General features: G+C 39.4%; 2 protein-coding genes across 2 annotated transcripts in view; one reads left to right on the forward strand and one right to left on the reverse strand.

Annotated features, from left to right (window-relative positions):
* LOC136243756 (protein bicaudal C homolog 1-like) lies at window positions 1-12,907 on the reverse strand. Its single transcript, XM_066035362.1, has 13 exons — window positions 12,746-12,907; window positions 12,447-12,695; window positions 11,626-11,831; window positions 11,117-11,201; window positions 10,464-10,540; window positions 9,880-10,056; window positions 9,203-9,423; window positions 6,799-6,956; window positions 5,879-6,346; window positions 5,691-5,827; window positions 4,958-5,126; window positions 254-418; window positions 1-197 (listed from the first exon to the last, which is right to left on the reverse strand). The coding sequence occupies exons 2-13, from the start codon at window positions 12,652-12,654 to the stop codon at window positions 94-96; spliced, it is 2,175 nt and encodes a 724-aa protein (XP_065891434.1). The 5' UTR covers window positions 12,655-12,695; window positions 12,746-12,907; the 3' UTR covers window positions 1-93.
* The window catches only part of LOC136243755 (cilia- and flagella-associated protein 70-like), a 17,587-nt gene continuing 9,101 nt past the window's right edge, over window positions 12,847-21,332 (forward strand). Inside the window, exons 1-11 of the mRNA XM_066035361.1 lie at window positions 12,847-13,099; window positions 13,186-13,372; window positions 14,178-14,353; window positions 14,400-14,464; window positions 14,535-14,646; window positions 15,430-15,483; window positions 15,552-15,686; window positions 15,738-15,832; window positions 15,883-15,973; window positions 16,022-16,091; window positions 16,454-16,515. Coding sequence (XP_065891433.1) covers window positions 13,046-13,099; window positions 13,186-13,372; window positions 14,178-14,353; window positions 14,400-14,464; window positions 14,535-14,646; window positions 15,430-15,483; window positions 15,552-15,686; window positions 15,738-15,832; window positions 15,883-15,973; window positions 16,022-16,091; window positions 16,454-16,515 — 1,101 coding nt within the window. The 5' untranslated portion in view covers window positions 12,847-13,045. The remainder of the gene's footprint in view (window positions 13,100-13,185; window positions 13,373-14,177; window positions 14,354-14,399; window positions 14,465-14,534; window positions 14,647-15,429; window positions 15,484-15,551; window positions 15,687-15,737; window positions 15,833-15,882; window positions 15,974-16,021; window positions 16,092-16,453; window positions 16,516-21,332) is intronic.

The raw sequence follows: 21,332 nt of genomic DNA on the forward strand, positions 1-21,332 counted from the left end.
TCAGGGACATATCATGAATGATAGCTATACTGTTTACACAACATTGAGAATGCAGTAAAATGTACATGTTCAAAAAAGTACAGGAAAATGTCTTCAAAATCTTCCACTGTGGCTCATCATTCTGTTAGTCATCGACAGTGCAGAAAGTACTGGAGGCTGCTTGTACTGGGATGCCTTCTCCCTACGCTGCTTCAACTCTAAACATGCAAATAGGAGTGATGAACACTGTGACATCCTAAATTAGTACAACAACCTTTTATAGCATTGGACAGTTTCCTGCGAGCTCCTAGTTTGGTGATTCCAATGGTTGAAAATTCTTCCTCACTCATGGTCAGAAATAGCTCAAGATCAATCTCTTCTTGACGAAAGTTATCTTCATATTGCTCCATGCTGAGGGCTTTTAGCAATGATGTCAAATCTGTGTGGACAGTGAAAATGAAGTCAATTTACAGATTACATTACAAATCATTCATAACTACTGGAGAACACTGTATGACTACCCAAAACTAGCACAACCAAAAATTATTGTGCATCAACAGCAAAAAAAGCAAAAAAAACAACAAACAAACAAAGCAAAAAAACATTTTAAGCATCATTATCTGGCATGCACTCCACAAAATGACACAAGTTAAAGCACTTGCGTGGGCGAAGATCAAACAAATAAGAGTGCTATTATTTCCATACAGCACTGAAAGCAAATTACAGCACTGCGTATACGAAAAATACAGTACTGTTGATCACATGCGTAATATTTTAAATTTCTAGAAGTAGCCAAAACAATGCTATTTGTTTGACTTATTACCAAACTTCAAACATTTACTGATTGTTTGGGGGCTGAAAACTGACGTGATCCGAGAACACTCCAAACAAAGATGACCAGAAAGCACTTTAAACCAGTTATAGCACCGCCACACTCATACAATATGAAAAAAAAATAGCACTCTGGCATGCTCTCAAGCTGGATACAGCACTCAGCACTGTATTAGTCTCTTGCCCATGCCCTCATGCAATTTTTCCCATACTGCACTCATGGCAGTGCTTTAACTAGTATGTATAGAAGAGTGCTAACATCTTTAGTACATACAGTACCGTACAATGAAAAATTTTGGTTGAAGAAAATCTGGCTAATTTGGCAACATGACTTCAATTTGCCAAAAAAAACATTCTTATCCAACTTTTAGGCATTAAATAGACTGCAATATGACATAAGCATTTGCCAAAATATTTTAACCCTTAAACCCACATAATCCAGAAAACTGGATTGATAAAACACGAACGAAAAACACATGATACTTTTGCCATTTTACATATGTGGTTTTTAAACAGGTATATCTCACGAAGCATTTATCCAATCTCTTAGAAATAGAGATTTTCTGACTTGGGAAAGCCTACCCTTTGTAACAGTATATAAACTTTTAACAAACAACAAGGAACTCAGCCACTATGAAGCATTGAAGCATTTCGTTTCCTTTCACGTTAGTGTTCTTGTTGGCCATTTTGTCAATCACGTGATAATTGCATATCAACTGAATCGCCACCACATGACGAGCAAGATGATGCCAGAGAAAGATGATACGACGAACTATGGCTGAGTTATGGCCTTTTCTGTATCGATACACGAAGGAAGAAGACGAAGAGATAGTTCTTTTTTACTTTTATAAAGGCACAGAGTGAAGTTCTGAGATGGAAGGATGCAGCAAAGAATAGCATCATTTGCTATAGTTAAAGCACTGCCGTGAGTGTGTATGGAAAATACAGCAGCACGAGTAGGCATGTTGGGAGGCTAATACAACACGAGGCGAAGCCAAGTGCTGTATTTGCCTCGAGACCCCCCCCCCCCCCGGAGTGTTCTATTTTCATACACACAAGCATAGGCAGTGCTTTAGGTGATGTACTTCCTGGTCATCTGGCCAGAGCGATTTCCTCTCGTACTTAAACCACTACGATTTTTGGTGACCAGGACATCAGCAAGTGTTTATATAATCTATTACTAGTCGTAGAACAAAACTAATAGGCTAGATTAACAATGTCACATACATGATCAATCGTGCTGTCTTAGTGGAGTCGTAGCTTCGTGATCAGACAATCAGTAAATGTTTAGTTGTAAAATGAACTGGTAGGAGGATTAGTTTGGCTGGTTTTAGTGATTTACATCGCTTTGATCCTCCCACGCAAAGTACAATATGTATTAGTTCTTCGCTGAGTGAAATTTCCATTTTCAATGCAACAAGAGTTGTATTTATCCTAATACCATACCTGTTTCACTGCCCATACAAAAGTCTCAATAGTAGCAGTGAAATTTATCCCGTATTTCACTGACAGCAGTGAAAAAGTTGTAATTGCAATTTCACTGGCTAGAATTTATGTTAACAATGTAGCGCCAATTAGTGTTGATGCGTGTTTAGTACGCTAATGCACAGCATGTGTATATGCAGCGAGTATGGTATTAACTGGGAATAGCATGGGTATAGCAGTGAAATTTGGGATAAATACCACTCTTGTTGTATTGGAAATGGTAAATTTCACTAGGCTTCGCCTCGTGAAATTTATCCCCATTTCCAATACAACATTCGTGGTATTTATCGCAATAATTTCACTGCTACCCATGCTATTACTAGTACAAATTTCACTGCTACCCATGCTATTCTAAGTTAATACCATACTCGTACTTTGGTTGCCAAGCAACGGTTTTAGTGTCTGGTTTAGAGGTGTGCAATATATCGAAAAATTATCGATATCGCAATAATTTTTTGATATCTTTATAGTATTGAATTTGATTATTGCAAATGTTGATTTCGATATTTTATCGATTGATTAATATTATTCGATATATGTGACCCAGTCTGAGAAAACCGGTCTTATCGCCCATGTCAGCAGATTCGATTTTTCACCCAGGCCACAAAGCTACATGAATATACTATCTAATTCCACAATCAAAATCAGCTAGACTTGAGTAGTCTGGTTTTGCTGGCTGCTTTTCCCAAGCCCAGTGGCGATCCGTACGTGTGGTGTGGAGCCTCAATGGAGCTCTGGTCAGCCTGGGGATGACTGTATGTGGCTGTACAGCTCTGTGGTGTTGAATAAGTACCTCTGCTGTGAATTTCCTTTCATTTAAGCCAATTTTGAGACCTCAATGGACCAAAACTTGGCCTAATTCATCCCTCCGCCTTCCTTTTCAATTTTTGAACACCATCTTGCCCGCCATCCAGGCCCCCCTCCCACCCATTTTGCAGCTTGCCTGATACAGTCAACCTCGGTTTAAAAACTATCTAAAATGGTGGGAAACTTAGCTGTTGGCTACTTGCACAGTGGTCAGTGGATGGTGTGGAAAGTAAGAAATTGGTGTAAAACGTGTGAAAATTTGGTACACATAGCTTCAACCATTGGCAAACTAAATTAGGGCTGAGCGATACTGCCATTTTAGTATCACGATCGATACTAAAGCCACTATTCATGATACTGAATAGTTCACGATACTTACAAATAAGTCAATCATAGCTGGTGCTACATAGTGTATTGCTCAGTATTCTTGCAGGAAGTCTTTTTAAAGGTAGCATCAAACTAGCCACTATCATCCTTGTTTACAGTAACAGTTATTGTAACACATGCTTTGAGGTTATGTTATGGTGTTCACACCTCTCTGCAGGGGAACCAGGTTACGACTTACAAGGATTCTTAGCCTAGTACTGCATAACAAATGGATTTTAATGACAATAATGTACAGGCATGGTATCACGATAATTAATAACAAAATATTGCGATATCGATACTTTCAAAATATCGCAATGTATCGCTAAAACGATAATATCGCTCAGCCCTATACTAAATACTGGCATTTCTCGATACTTTTAAATAGGCGATAAAACCGGTTTTCCCAGACCGGGTCACATATCGAGAAATTTTTGATAAAGTTACAGTATTTTGGTCTGTGATTGCACAATTGCGTTAGAAACGAAGATCAGTTCTGTCCAAATTTTATTAATCGAATTGATATTGTGATATTTCACTGATTATCTATCGATATTGTATCGAAATCAAAATCCTGATATTGCACACCCCTAGTCTGGTTGCTATTATAGTTCAATTAGAAAATCCAATCAAAATAGCCCATAGCTAGGCAACCACCAACATGGTATCCCCAGCAACCATTGCCATGGAGACCATTTCTAAGGTAATGAACATTTTGGCCATAGCGACCATTGCTAAGCAACTGCACTACATACTCTGGCCAATGAAATTGCAATGACAACTTTTCCCTGATAGCAGTGAAATTATGGATTAAGAATTTTTCACTGCTGGTATTGGGACTTTTGTATGGGCAGTGAAACAGGTACAGTATTAAAACCAAAATTTAACGGTGAGTAAAATGGTGTTTGTAGTTTTTAGACAGCTTTAACGGTTCTTGTACTTTACGGGTTTGTTTAAAAGGCTTGTGTATAATCCAGTTTTCTGAATTATGCGTTTTCAGTGCTTGCGTATTTTAAAACAGCTCTGGGTTTAAGAGTTAAATCTAGAGTTCAATATTTCCTTCCACCAAAATTTAGTATTGTATGTTATGCATTACATTATACAACAATCAGTCTACTAGGCACACAATCATGTTACCAACAAGACAAGTACTAACATACAAAGGTTGGACAGCTTGGTATCAAAAGACTACTACAGCTACTATAATCACTATCAACTATGAAGCATATAACCTCAAACTGAAGTCTTCTTGTTAAATCCCACCATCCCTCCCAGCCTTCTTATCAAGTCCCCATCACCGTTTATTGCCATTTACACTGTAACTACACCCATTAACGTGCAATGAATTTTGGACCACAGAGATGGGATGGTAGCATATCTGGTTACAGTAAACACGCAGGAAGTTAGCAGGACTCTTAATGTGAAATAAGTTTAAAACTACAACATTTCCCCAGTACACTAACACATTGTATCACAAGTAAGGCATCACCTGTAACATTGCTGTATGGATCAGGAGATGATGAAGATGGAGCAGGTGCCACCATCGATTGATCAGTAGTGCCACTAGATGCTTTGCTCTTAGCAAGAGCCTCAAATCCTGTCTTGTTGAGAGAAGACAGTCCCCTAGGACCCAGACTATCACCACCACTGTCACCACCCTAAAGAACACATATTAAAATAAAATTCTGTAGACCATTGGGACTATGTATATAGGTGTAACTGGTGTGTATCTTTCTAGAAATTTTGATTTACCATTTTACTTACTTGCATATGGCACCTAAAACATACAATGTATGAATCTATCCGAGTATAAAATCAACTGAAAACATTACTGGTTTAGTCTTTACAGAAAACACAACACTACTTGATTAAACAAAACTTCGATTATCCAAATTCTGAGTGACCACCCTGTTACAGTAGTACCTAGTCGATGTGCAAACTACTATAGTACGCATGTGTTATTCTACTAGAGCAATTCAATGAGCACCGTATACAAAAAGGGGCTTCTATTATCCATTCAAATTAACTCCTTAAGATCCCACTGCATCTGCCTTGCACATGGCAACACATGAATAAAGAGCGTAAGCACTGCAGAGTTATTTGATATTTCATACTTCAACTTAAGTAATTGTAACACAGGCACGCACGCGCGTGCACACACACACACATACACACACACACACACACACACACACACACACACACACAACACACAAGCTTACCATCATCACTGAGTCTGGCTGCATACTCTGCATAGCTTCCTTGACAACTTGTCCGGGCATTGAGGCAGAAAAGTGATATCCACAAAAAGAATCTTGAGGCACTCGCAGCTCCTTGAATGTTACCTTATGTTGTATTGCTAACATACAAACACAGTCACAACTGTTACACATGAAAGCATTGCTCATACCCTTGGTAGCTTTCTCTTTCTTCACTGAGTAGTCCCCAGCAGCAAATGCATTAACAGTAGGAGTTACTTGAGGTATGGTGTACTGTTGAGCCTGTTGGCTATGACCCAAGAGACCTCCACTACTCCTACGACCCCTTGACATCATGCCAGTATCATGGTTCTCAGATGATGTGAGACTACTTCGTCTTCTCTGGCCATGAGAATAGTATGCAACAGAGCTGAAAGATTCATCAAAAGTATCATCATTTGAAGGATCTCTCCAGGAAACATTCCCATCAAATCTAACCGGACTCTGTTTGCCGTGCACCTCTCCTTTAGTGAGCACCTGCAGCAGGTAATCTCGGGTCTGGTAGACACAGTGTGAGTTCTGCTCAATACTCTTCACTATCACAGAGACACAAGACTGCTTCACTTTCTGCCTCACACTAATGTACACATCTAGTTGCTGCATCAGTTGACTAATCACAGCTACAAACAGCAAATACGATACATCAACCATACACTCTATATAGTGCATGTGTGTGCTCTGTTGGGGTAAGGTCGACAATAACCTCTGATCCTGCCTAAGAAAATCTGTGTGACTTTACAGACTTCCTTGAAAACCATTTTCTTTGACTTGTGGAATGTTAGAATCCAAAAATTGGTCAGCAAATAGTTGCTGCACAGCACAACAAAGTACAATTTCAACTGATTGACTGAATGCATGTGAGTGACATTCTAGTATGTGTTATACAGATACAGACTGTTCTAATATCCAAAGCAATTATATTTTAATCTCATTCATCATATCAAGTGTGTGGGTATCTGTGCATGGAAACTTAGGAAGATGCGACTCAAATGGTAGACTATAAGAAAAGGTTGTCCCAGTATATACATGCAATCATCTATCTACACAGTACAATACTGTACAGTGGCCTGACCTGAGCTAATTGATTTCCCAGACTCATCGGGCAAGTCAAACATCAGTACCAGTGGCAGACAGCCCAACAACTGTTGTCTGGCAGCAAACACTCCATCCAGTGTACCATAAACAACTATTTGACTTTTACGTGGTGACCTCGGATCAGGGAATTGAATACTGAAAGAAAATAAACCAAAACTAACAATTCTATTGTTTGGTTCTTTTAAACAACAATGTCATAAATGATGTACCTACAGAGCAAGAACTGGCCAGAACAATCACATAAAGTCATGCACCCACAAGTATGGCTACTGATTAGGGTTGGGCAATACCAGAGGAGGTATTACCAAAAAGAATTCGTGTTAATTGCATAGTTTGACTAATAAACTGATGCTTGATCTGGTTTTAAGGGACTATGGAGGCCTCAAATAAATTCCCAGTGCTATTCTCTTCCCTTGTTGCCGTTTGCCCACCATTTCATGTGATAAGCTCTTCATCACATGATGATGTATCCAATGTCCCTGTACTCTACTATCAAACCGCTGGGGTTCAGTGTGGTTCTACCACACCATTAAATTCAACATTTTCGATTGGCACCTAGTTTTCAACGAAACCCTCTTAAAGTTGCATTTTAATTGCTCTATGCAAATCCTATGAACTCATGTGAGTGTGCCGTACCTCCTGTGTGGCAAAACTGCACCACAGTATGTATTTATCACAACAATCGATATTTTCATAATATTATATGCACATTAGAAAACCATATAATATTCACATGCACAAGTTTTGTATTGTTGTATCCATCCCATATATAACCCTTAAACTATAAGCACTGCAATAGAGGGCATCCGTACATGCCATTTTAAGTCAGTAATGGTTACTAGACACCATGTTTTTGAGGCAAAAATCAATGGCACCCATGCGAGAAAACGAAACTTTTTGCAATTGTGCACAATTGAAGAAAGACTAGGGAAAATTGCTATGCTGAGTAAGTCTAATAGCCAATTCAAGAGTGGGAATGAAGGGGACTGTGCTAATTCTGCGGTACAAGGCAACGAGCAGCTATAGTTTAAAGGCCCTGTTTCTTCCAGCTGCAAAGCAATATTACTAAGCAACGAATAACATATACCACAGCTTTCTTGTTTTCGTCAGTGTTCTTCGGCTTGTGACTCACTCTTGCCTCACACGTTCACGAAGATAACCTATGATTACATGAAAATATTTAGCATGGTGTCAAATGGATACCCTCTATAGACAGCATATAACTATGTATTAAATGTACGCATTTGTAAGGCAGTTACATTAATGGTATTGCATTTTGTAAGCAATGTAATATGATATATCATGAACTTGATATATCACGATGTGCAAAAATAGCCTCAATACAGTTATCGTCTCATGATAGCAACGATATATGGTTATATTGCCCAACCCTACTGCTGAGTGCTAGACAGTAGATACTGACATATGATACTGTTAATGCCATTTCACAATAACATACAGTTACCAAAGTAAACTAAAACAGGAACTCCTAGATGTGCACATACACTAAATATGCAAAGGGAAGAAGTTATAGTTATATCCCATTACGAGGGTGATATTATTGTTATTACATGAGTCCGAGGCAGAGCCGAGGACGAGTGTAATAACAATGATATCACCCGAGTATACGGGATATAACTATTTTCTATCCCAGTGCGCGGAAGTGCGCAGAAGTTTACGGATAGTAAATTAAGTTCCAGTTTGAGTTCCTGCCACTGTGCTCAAGATTTTGTCCGAATTGTGTGGAGATTCTACTTCGTAGCTACAAGAGAGACTTTGCATACTGCCTACAAATTGTAGTGAAGGGTGGTGTAGCAGTTCCAGGTACGATTCGCGTTTGTCAGAAGTTGGTATTGTGGTGTGCAAGAAAAAAAGACCAACAAGTGGCTACCGTAGTCTCTGAGATAGAACGATGAAGCTAGAGGAAGTTAGTTCTTGACCATTGGGAGTGACTGCTGGAGTGAAAATCGTCACAGACTGTTCTTGACATTTGTTAAACTATCGTATCGGTAACTTGTAGCGTTACTGTGTAAAGGATTAACAGTTTTCTTGTAAGATTTAACTGGTTTAAGTGCTGTATTGGTGTGTTTTGTATCAATATTTCCTTATTTGGCTCTTTGTTCCATTGGTAAACAATACCATTCGCTGTTATTATGATGTCACGAATGAGACTGAGTGGCTCCGCAACAGGGTGATAAGTTAGTTATCACTGGGTGATAACTAATATATCGTACAGTAGCAGTGCGCCGCTCTGTCTAGCTGTATGGTAATTATACCCCAGCACAGCGCTTTGATACTCCCACGCACTGGGATTTAATTTCCTATTATAAACACCTATAATCACAGCACAAACACAAAACATAGAAGTGCCAGTGTCAAACCTCGTCTCTGTTGCATCCATGATCTTCCTCACATTTCCCCCTCCCTTGCCAATCAGTGTCTGGTGTAGCTGTGGTCCAATATCAAGGTTTAATGACACTGCTAAGATGTCATAGATCTCTCCAGTGAACAGTTCTACCAACTTTGAGACTGCCAACTTGAGACCATCACAATGCATCTGTGTCCCTCGCACCAACAGTTGCATCACCATTCGATGGGGATGCTAGTATATGCAGAAGACATGTACAAAATGTATACATAACATACCATATAAGTTAAGCATACAACTATACATATTGAACATACACGATATACAACACCACTAAGTTAAGAAGTTATTTTTTCTACATCAATCCTTGAGACTAAACGAGGAAGAAAGTGTAATGTTATGAGAGTGAATGTGGGAGGTTAACTCAACTACTGCTGAAGGAACTTATTGTGAAGTCACACATACAAGCAGATGATACATGGATACACTGTAATTGCATTAAATTAGTATGTACCCACACCACATAATGGCAACAACATGAATAAGGAAACAAGGTACAATCCAAGCAAACAAGGTACAATCCAAGCATGACCACTACATACACACAATATTGTACACTATTTGACCAGTCATGCATAACCACCACACCATATATAGCAATTATTCTGGGAGAGACTTCCATAAACTTACACGCTTGACTTGCACATTAACATTATAGGTGGTCATGATGTCTTCAACAATGGCATCATGGCCGGTTGTGTCAAGGCCACGCTTCACGGGTAGCTCAATCCAAAGAAAAATTGGTGAGAGTTCGCGTACACTCTGACGTGCTACCTCAACTTGAGGCAGAGTACCTGCTATAGATACCTAAATATGGAGGTAACGAAATGGTAGTGATATCAATGACATGATATAACAGTAATTCTCTATGAAATATGAAATCATAAATGGGTGTCACTAACATGTTAACATCACCTTGATAACAGAGAAACCCTACATCCAGTTAAAGCATGTGGCCTCAGTTAATTGTGGGGTGTCCCTATACATTAATGAAGTCTTAAAGAAATGAAGAAGCCAATGTTGTGACTGTTCAATAGGGTTTCATGATAATGTAAAACATTGCATACCATAATTGTATCAAGATTCCACTATTATTAACTCTTGATTGTATTATGCCACTAACAAGTACAGATTCAGTTCTGAAGTTGGTTCTAATTCAATTCATTATGCAAATCTCCCCTGACTAGTATATATGACATGTGTAATATACCTACCTGGTTGCTCTTTTCAGAATGCCAGCCTTCCCTGTTGCCATCAGGAAAATGAATATGACACTTTGTGTCCTGCATTACTAAACAATCACATGGAGAGTCCAGGCATTATTACAGAAAGAATAATAGTACCAATATTGACAAACAATGGAGCCCTCACTCTTCCAGACAACTCAGTTGGGATAAACCTGAAGTGTCTCTATTAGTGAGCTGGCCTGATTTCAAGGGCTAAACACACTTATACAAACAGGACTATGGACAAGGTGTCCAGATTATCAAGGTGCAAGTGTTCTATACATATTACAAATGGTTGCAAAGTCGTGACGCCACACACTAAATAATGATTTACAAGACACACGTAAGCCTCTTATGATAAATGGGAAATGCCAACTACAACACCTACGTATACACAGCTACACATATGACGAATTGTGTCACTTTATGAATACAACATTATGTTTATATTGCGTGCCACCAAGCTAAATTGCATGTACACAAGTATACGACAAAGGGTACAGTACCTTGTATGCTTTATTACAAATTTCTCAATGTATATACTACATGTACATTGCAACATTATTGAAGCCATGATAGTCCCAGCCAACATGTGGTAATTGTACGGTACAGAAACAAACTCACTACTTGTGCATATATACCTTTCTTCACATTGGCTCCTCCCTTGCCAATGATGTGTGAATGTTCCATGTGGGATACCTCCATCTTAAGTGTCACCCTGTTGGACTGGAATGGTACAATATAAACCATACAACACATAGCAATTTCTATTATGCTACGTATATACAGGTGACATGAAATTAAGCACGAGGTACATATCTTGTAATCATATTCGGCCCACCATTGAAATAATGAGTAGATGCTTTATAAGACCACATGAACAATAATTATTGATGGGGTAGTTACAAACACATTCACATAAAATGGATGTAAACAAGCTAACATGTGTACAATAAACAGCTACAAAGAAACTGGCCAGTATTACAGTATTCCAGATATTGCATTGCATAGAGTTAGTTGAGTAGTTTTTCTTGAAAAGTTGCAGCTTTTATGAGGCTAATTAAATGCTACATAGGTATAAGCTCATGAGCACACATGCAAACACACACACACACATACTACTCACGTACAAACAAACACAACACAATACCTTAGTATCCAAATCTTTACAAATCAGCTCTCTAGCCTTTTCCACAGCATCTGGAAATCCAATCACCTTGACATGTGGATCTTTCTTCGACTTGGCTCCAATTTTTAACTTAGATGGCCACAACACTGTAGCCCCAGTTTCCTTCATGATGCGGTCAAAATATTCACTTGCACTCTCTCCTATGCCTCCAATGCTATGATCACCAGCTAACAGAATATGTTATGATGCAACCAAGTGAGGTAATATGAATGATTAAATGACACACACTTCTAAGAATTCTCAACAACAAATTATCATAGTGTAGCTATGACAACCAGCCAATTATCTGGGGGTAGCCATGTTAGTGCGATCAATTAACTACACACTACACCATCCCACACTAGTCACACTCTAAAACATTACCAACTATAGAGCTTTTTCATCTCATTGACAACCGTTTTTGTCGGCCATATTGTTGAACAATTTTGTATGCAGTGGTCCTATGGACAAGTTGAAATTAGCCGATCCGTGTAAACCGCTAACAACTAACAGTCCAAACTGTGGGGGATGGGCTTGGTATCGGGTAAGACACGCTAACCTGTAAAGCGATAGGAAATATTCCCGATACTGATGTTGATAAATACAGCCAAAATATGGTATAATAAATGACACCAATTTTGATTGTCAAGGAAACAGAAAAGCTCTATTACATGATAATTATCATATGGTCCAAAGTGCAGTAGCAAACAAACCTATAACCCTGTACCCATTTGGCAATGTAATTATTATTTCCTGTACCCAAATCCCATGTTGTACCTGAAACGTTCACTATCATTATTCACCTTGGATTAGTTTTTCCAGCTTCTTTCGGTCGATTTTAAAACGTTCTTCGATATGTCCCTCTTTGAGTAAAACCGAGTCAGCTTTATCGTCGCCCTTCCCCTCCAGATTATCATCGTATTGATCACCGTCTGGTACAGCAGGAGAATTTGATTTTGATGGTTGTTGTTGTTCTTCTTCACTAATAGTTGCGTTCTTTTGCTCCTCCATTGTCGCGAAGGGCCCTTTTCATACGTCACGAACCGGTGACTCTAGAGTAAGTGGCTTTATTACTTAACTCATATGTAGTGCTCTTACTTACCTATATAGTCGTATGAGGTCTAATGCGACCCTCGTTCAGTCTTGCTTACCAGAAATTGTGGCAATTTATGACCTAATACCGCATCACGTGTCCTTTATATAGCGCCTACCACGCCCGTTTTGCTTATCGAAATCTACTTGGGCAAAACATCTATGGATTTATGGCTGTTTGTTCTTAAGAATATCGCGTGATTAAAGTGAAGCGTAAAAGTTGACAAGGAAAAAAATTCACGGACAAGAATATAAACAAAGTGCACGTGATCTGTAGTTGCCATAGATACTACACAGGCGCATAGAAGAAATGGATGCCGGTTTGAACCCCATCGTTGTTACCGCTAAGCATTGCAGAAACTTGGTGAGGAAATTGTCAGTTGTGTTTTATGGGTTTCTTGAATGGCAGTATTGGCGCTCCTTTAGCTCGTTCTATTTTCATGTTTTTAGAGCGCGTACAAGGAACAGAAATTGGTATGCTTTGTCAGGATAGAGTTTGGTGATGGAGTACTTGGGGAGTCAACTAAGGTAGAAGTGAATGGAAAGGAGGATGATTTTAGCTTCTCTGCAACATTTGATTGTGGTGGAAACTTGGACCAGTGGGCTATTGACGAGCAAACTTATCGCCCAATGATCAGTGAGTGAAAAGTTATGCACTCAATCCCAGTTTGGAGTTGTGCAGTGGCCAAAATGTTGAGGGTGGGGGTCTTGCAAGCCATTGTGTGTGTGTAGGGGGGGCACAACAGTTGCTTGGGATAAATGTTGCCGAGGACATAGGACATGACAATTCTACCTGGAGAAACATTGCCATCTTACGCTCTGCCTATCAAAAAATACTGATAAAAGTTACCACACATTTTTTCCATGCCCCTGGCGTGCAAGACTAAGGAAGTCTGTTGTCATACCTGGTAGGGAGAATTGTATATATATTTTCTACAATTCATGAAGAATTATAAGCACAATTCCAGTCATCAATCACTTCACCCTTGAAGTGTTATGCAGATAGGTGTATTATATACACTGTGTAGTACAGGGTGATTGGTTAATTTGTATGAGTACCAGAGGAGGTTGGACGTGTTCACGTGAGCTGTACCTTAATTGCATTCTTTATTTGGTATTTCACGTGATCACCAATAGTCGTAATACGAAACTGAAAAATGGTGGGGATCACTAGATATTCGGATCGTCCTTCATGTAAGCTTGTACTTTGTTTTGTAATAAGTGCTTGAAGCCCGGGTGAAATTAATAAGTTGCGACACTACTTCACCAGCCTTCACGTACGTATTCTATTAATGAAACATGAGATGATTCAGTGAGTTATTCTGAGATCGCGATGTGTTAACCTCCTCAACAAAAGAGATTTTGTGTAATTTGTTTTAGTGGCGCTTAAAGCACGTCCAACTTGAGTACCTAACATGCTGGCTTTGTGTGTCTATTTTCAGTCAGCATCTTAGAAGCAGTTCCAAAGGACAAGAAGTCAAGGGAGGACAAATCAGTTCTTATTATTCAAATGAGCATTGATATTCTTCCATTGTTGAGAGGCCAGTGTCTAATAGAAGGAACATGTCACCTTCCTGTTCTAACTGAAGCAAATTTACAGTTAGAAGATCCGAAGATGGTAAATTTTGTAAATGACATAGAATACCTAGTGATGTTATATGTAGGCTGAACTGGACTACTCCATTGCTACGGAAAGGCCATTGTTACCTGAAGCAGAAATTAATGATGGGTATGTGATAGTTGCTTAACTGTACATGTGTTAGTGAAAAGTACATTTTGTTGTTGTTTTTTTTCTTCAGAAATTTGCTCAGTGTCAATGTCCATAGCATGTATTCGGTGCCAGACAGTTGGCAACCAGGAGCACTTCCGTATACCTTTACTGTAGCCTTGCCTATGCCAATATCAGATGAGGTATGTGTGTCTGTCTGCACATCTGTGTGTATATACATGCATTACATGTATCTATATGTGTCATTGTGGTTGTGCCAGTTTCATATGGTCAAGCTACTAATGTTCTTCAGTGCAGGGGCTTATTATGAGTTCAGTAAAGACTATAAACACCCCATAAGGTTTGGTACATTTCTAATAGCCCTGTTGCATCAGTGCATGCCTTTCTAGGTGTTTAGAATGCCACTCAACAAAAATGTACGATGTATTTGTTGGGTGGCATTCTAAACATCTAGAAGACTATGTATTATCTGAAATAAGCAAACATGTTACAGAATTGGTACAATGTTGCTGATACTGTATTTGACTGGTTAATAGCCGCAGCTACTATAACTTTCAGCAAGGAAAACCCTGCGGCTACTATCTGAGGGCGGCTACTATGGGCTTGTGTGGCAGCAGCCTGTGGCGTTTATACAGATTCACGAGTGACTGACCTCATTTGTAATAGCATCATTCATTTTAACTTCTCTCAAAAACATTATTTCCTGGCTTAAAATAACTCCTTTGCCCAGTTTCTGCTTCAAACATGTCTTATCAACACTTGCATCAGTATATTCAGATACAAGTTGCGGCTCTAATGACAATAATTCTAGGCTGTGGAGCAGCTACTATCCGGGGGCGGCTATTGTACATGCCGTGGCTATTAGCCGATCAAATACGGTAACCTTAATTAGTGATTGAGCATTGTTTGGCATTATTTAACCACCATAATATGTGTATTATATCATCATTTTGTGCTGTTTAAAGGAAGATAATCCTTTATCAATAATCGGAGGAACACTAAAGAATAGTCCAGACAAGGTATGATACATGTACCTAACATTAGTGACAATGTTGACATGCACAACAACTCATTTACATAATTATAGGATCCTACCGCTGTTAGCAAGCAGTGGGCATGGCCTAATGTACCTACCCTTCAAGGACCAGCGTTGTACATTCCTGAGAGTTCAGTAGAAGTAGTTGCTATTGAAGATGAGAGTGGTGATATTAACAAGGCAGAGGTATCTTATGTGTGTACCAATTATGCTTTATGAGACTTCTTCTTTAAATAGGACATTTCATTCAGAATTAAGGCAGAGCAAACTAAACCGAGAATTGTGTGGAATGCATCGCGGAGGTGTTGGTTAAGCAAGCAAGCTTGCAAGAAGTATACATTGCTACATGTATAACTCAATAATATTATATATATATTTTTAGGTTGGAGAGTAAAATTCTAGCATGTCCAATATGGCCTGTTGAAATCATTCGGCTGAGTGTGCCTACATCAGGGAGAGGCACTAAATCTAAGGTGATTAGGCGCTGTAAAGGATAGTGATGTATGTGACAGTTTTAACAGGAAGATGAAGTTGCACCTTCGTTTCATGGCATTGCTTATGTTAACTTTGCACCTTTGTTGTATCCTGGAGGTGTGTGCACCTAGTAGTTTCTATGCGTGTATGTATGTGTGTGTGTACAGTATGTGCTGCAAGTGCTATCCCCACTCAAATGTTTCTTATATACACAAGACAGCCATAAATGTTTCAATATACATACGTATTTAGTTGTTCAGTGCTGGACCATAGGGAATTTTTCTGATTAAGTTTCAGATTTTGGCTTATTGATATCCATTTCAGAACTTTTGGTCGGACAAATTTACATACAACATTAATATTGATAGCTTAACAATCATGCCTATGCTTTCAAAAGTGGTTCATTTTCTGATTTGTAGCACTGTGTGTCATACTGTCAGTGAATGTACCCAAGTAACTGATGTTTTTAATTCATGCAGTGTCAAAGATTGTTGGCGCCTACTTCATCAGACCATTCAGTGAAGGAGATTTCTCACAGAAGGTTTGTTGTATACAGATGTGTGCACACATCATACAGTACGGTAGAAGGGATCATGAAGGTTTGGGTTTTTGGGCCAAAAATATCACCCAAAACAACCAGCTTCACAATACCTGGAAGTATTGGTCAGGTTAACCAAGCCTAAAAGTGCCTTCAGTGCAACCCGAAATGCTTCCAATAAGTTGCTACAAAATTTTTAACTTTTTTTATTTAGTGGAATTTTCTGCTGACTGACTGACTTTCTTAATACTTACTAGTGCAATAACAAATTACTAGACAGATGCTAAAAGCATGATGGGGCGAGCCTGAGTTGTGTAAAGTGATGCGGCATCAACTGTATTTCCATGAATAGTGTTTAATGTGTGTGTATGTTTGTAGCTATACACACAGAAGTGCCCAGGCTACTCTAGAGGTAGCTGGAGGAAGGTGAAAAAAAGTTCATGTTGGGAGGCTCATCAGTGGCCTGCCAGTATATAGCTACATAACTGTGTGGAAGCATAGTCAGCTAGGACTTATCTCCCTGTCTTCTGCAGTTTCATTGGCCAACTGCATGCTCTCTTCTGCGAGTGTGCATGGCGTCTATCAGGTTTATACTTACTTCTGGCATTTCTGCTTCCGTCCTCGCTCTGTCTCGTTCTCTCCCTGCCTTCTTCTAAGACAGTCTTTTGTCCACGTCTATGTAGATAAGAAGTTGTAACCCACGTGACAAATTCTAAGCCAAGTGGCGCAAATATGGCCTTTTCGTACAGGAAGTTTTCGTGAACATACCATTCACCCAGGCATTCACCAGCCAGTGTTCCCTCCTCGCCCTGTCTCGTTCTCTCCCGGCCTTCTTTCAAGACGGTCTTCTTTGTCCATGTCAATGTAGATAAGAATGAGTTGTGAGCGAAGTGACAAATTCTAAGCTATGTGGTGCACTTTTCCGTGTTTGTTATATAAACTCTCGGGAATGGTCAGACGTACGGTCGTACGTACAGTTGAGCACTACCAGTGTGGGGCTGTCCGTGTTTGTTACGTAAACTCTCGGGAATGGTCAGACGTACGGTCGTACGTACGAGTGACTACTGCCATTTGTGGGGCTCACTCAGGCTCGCCCCAATTAATGAAGTAGGGTTAAGCAGTGAATAAGAGATGATAGTAGCTATGAGGGAAAATCTCTAGCTACTTGACATTGTAGTAATGTGAGAAAATCCCTACTTGGTATTGTAGTAGTAATGCCAAAGTAGAGATTTTCCCACATTGCTACAATGCCAAGTAGCTAGGAATTTTTCCTCATCGTCTTTTGTTTCACTGCTTTTTATCGCTGGAACCCTACTTAATTTTTTAATTAATTATTTCATTGAATTAGTTTCTCGACTTTTTGTTAGAGCATAGTTATGAAATACATGTGTGGCTGTGACTGCTGTATTAGAGTATCTTGATCTCACCACTCAGCTACGCAGTAGATCAAGCTAATGGGCGTGGCACAATGCCTTGTTTCCTATGGAGCTAGATTGTTGTCGTGACGCTTGAAGGGGGCGTGACAATTGTTTTAAAAGCACAGCTTATTAGTAGGGTCAAAAACTGTGGTTTCGTGACCAACCTCTGGCTAACAAAGTTTGATGGTTTAATATTGTACTTTAGGGTATTTTAAACAAAATGAGCTCCCACGCCGCTTTTTAAAGTCCGGGGAAAGTTCAGTAGAGCCAAAAGTCTAAAATGGCTACTAGCTGACATGCGCAAAAATAAAATAATGATAAAAATTCAAATAAAGGTTCCTTTTAGACTAATTTGGGGTCAAGGAATCCATTTCTGATGTTATTTTTGTGATTGGATGTTCCTATAACCTAGAAATTTAAGTTTGGTAGCTACCGGAACAAACAATTAGCTAGCTGTTTACAGTGATTAAGCCTTGTTCTTTCAGCTCCACAGTCAATAGTATCCCTCTTGACAGTACACGGCCCCCTTGACAGAGTTAGCTGACTAAAACTAGCTGACTGTCAATTCTTTGCAATGAGAAGCAATTAATGGCTGATGCCAAAAAATTGTCAACAACATTGGTTGAATTCAAGCTGCTCAGGTGAATAGAAAGTAACTCTCTCAAAAGCATGAGGAATATACTCCAGCACGTATGCACAGAGATGGGCAAGCTGTACAAGATCTAACATCATGCTTTAATATTGCTTTCCATTTGATCCAGCATTGCCTGCTCTAAGAACCTCACAATTAGCTATTCCAGCTACACCTGAGCTCATTTCAGACTTCAAGAAGGCCAAGCAAGATGGGGAGACCCAGCCGATAAAAATTTTCATGGATGAGCGCATCTATTCTAAAGAAAAATCCATCCATGATAGCATAAAACGTAATTCACATCCCACCTTTGCAGGGATTCCATCAAGAAAAGTCTCTGAAAACACTAAAAATAAAACAAGGAGAAATGGATAGCAGGATACTAGCATCCGTGTTGATGTCAATGGTCTACTGTTTCTACCTGAGCTCATGAAACATCGTATATCTGAAGAATACCTAACACTGTCCAATTCCAATGGTACTTTCAGAAAGACTCAAAAGAGCAAACTTCTGCAGAAGTTAGCATTACTGCCTCTTGATGTCAACTCTTACACAGCATTAGTGGACAAGATGTAGTGCCTAGCATCACCTATGTGTCAAGAGTGATGGGCCTCCACACACTTGGGGTGACTACACCAACAAAATAGGGTCTGTGATCCTGGCACAGCATGTCAGTATTACCACCATCATCTGCATCAATGATCCCCATGACTATGCTGAGTCCACTGATCAAAGATAAGCGTGAATTGCGCATTCAGGGTCAAGGTCCCATACCCAATGTATATATGAAGCCAGCTGATCTATTTCCCATGGTCTGCAATTCAAGACAATTCTCTGCACTGCTGGCAACAAGAAATGCCTCCAGGCTCTAATCAAAACTCATCAGCTCTCAGAACTGTCTAAGTCTATCAGTCAGGAACTAGTCTACTCAGTGGGTGAGGACTGAGTGAGTCTGTCAACTGGTGACACCAAAGAAAGCCTGAGTTTTAGCCAGGGTGGGACTGACACAATTATGCTATCTGTTTATGCAGCTCTAAGATTGATATCACCTGGTTATAGCAATCTCATAGTAATCGATGCAGAAGACACAGATGTGTACATTCAGGCTGCAGCCATTTCACATGACATTCCAGGTATTATAATACCTCTAAGAAGCAATTTTTTTTCTGCAGAGGCATGTGTACTGAATATTTTGCCAAATCTCTTATACCTTTTTGTGTCTTGTCTGGCTGTGATGCCAACAGCTGTTTTTCTGGGCACAGCAAGATATCCCTCTATGAGAAATTGTCAAAAAGTACTGAGGCCGGTAGCCTCATCTCAAAGTGTAGAGAAGGCCTTCTGCTGAGTGATGATGTCTTGAATGACCTTAAGTCCTTTGTTATCCGCTACATCTATGGAGACACACAAAATTCCTCTCTGAATCTAGCCTGTGCAACCAAATGGAAAAGCCTAAAGAAAAAATCTTCGGTGCGTTTGCTTCCTGATGATGACAATCTTGAGCAACATATCAAATGTGCCAACTTTTTAGCCTATGTTCAGTGCCACCCTGACCTGAGAAGACATCCCTCTCCTATAGGTCATGTTTGGGAATTGGTGAATGGCCAGTGCGCCACACAAACCTGCCCTTCCAATTTCACTTCCAGTCCCATCAGTGTGACAGGATGGCTATGACTTTGCCAATTCAGAGCTGAATCTGAAGCTGCATCTGAATCTGAATCTGATTTTGATACTGAATCTGAATCATCAAATGAGTTGGAGTCATTGGATGAACCTTGAATTAGACTTAACACACTGTTTATATTACATATTATTGAGCAAAATTCTTAAAATTTTACATTAACAGAACATCCAATCACAAAAATAACATCAGAAATGGATTGCTTGACCCCAAATTAGTTTTAAAAGAACCTTTATTTGAATTTTTATCATTATTTTTTTTTTGCGCATGTCAGTTAGTAGCCATTTTGGACTTTTGGTTCTACCGAACTTTCCCCGGACTTTAAAAAGCGGCGTGGGAGCCCATTTTGTTTAAAATACCCTAAAGTACAATATTAAACCATCAAACTTTGTTAGCCAGAGGTTGGTCACGAAACCACAATTTTTGACCCCACTATATCTGCCACAGCATCTCAAATAGTTCGTGGCATCTATTCAAGGAAGTGTCAGTAGGAAAATTAATGCCTTGGTATGGTTTCCATGAAGAAGAACACAACCATTTAATTGAAGATAAAAGGAATGGCAAGCACAGAAAGCAGACATTCGTTGGAACTACAAAAGGCACATCCCACCAGTGAGTTTGTTGCTGTAGCGTAAAATGGTGGCCGTGCACTGCTTTGTAGCCTTGTGGTCAGGCTGGCAGTCAGATGAAAGTTCAAGTTATGGCGATTTTTAAAAAAATTCAATATCCTGATGTCTGTATTACGTAAGTTTTTTCTTGTTTTTAATGCTGTAATTGATGCTGAATTGGAGTAAGAATATTTGTGATTTTCACTGTGTGTGATATTTCCATGGTTGTTTTTAGACACTGCAGCATGCATCACTTTAGGGGAACCCTACTAAACAGTACGACTGTACTGTTTGATACTAATACCTTCAGACAAGCGTACCTCGATAATGGCTAAGGCTGCAGGCTTGATTTTTTCACTGTTCGACATTGCTTTAGCCCGACAGGTGCCTTTTGGCATACTGCAGTATATACCATTTTTATATAAAGGGCGGGTGTTAAGTTTGGGGATGTATCCGATAAGTAAATTGGCTTTTTGGTTTATGGT

Source organism: Dysidea avara, chromosome 13 (genome assembly GCF_963678975.1).
Source record: "Dysidea avara chromosome 13, odDysAvar1.4, whole genome shotgun sequence".
Classification (NCBI taxonomy): domain Eukaryota; kingdom Metazoa; phylum Porifera; class Demospongiae; order Dictyoceratida; family Dysideidae; genus Dysidea; species Dysidea avara.

Bases quoted from the DNA above. Each gene is read 5' to 3' on its own strand.
- LOC136243756 (XM_066035362.1), bottom strand. From the start codon at position 12,654: ATGGAGGAGCAAAAGAACGCAACTATTAGTGAAGAAGAACAACAACAA. The intron at 11,202-11,625 runs GTATTGTGTTGT...GTACCATTCCAG, and splicing joins GTAAAGATTTGGATACTAAG to TCCAACAGGGTGACACTTAA. The intron at 6,347-6,798 runs GTCAGGCCACTG...TGCTGTTTGTAG, and splicing joins TGGGAAATCAATTAGCTCAG to CTGTGATTAGTCAACTGATG.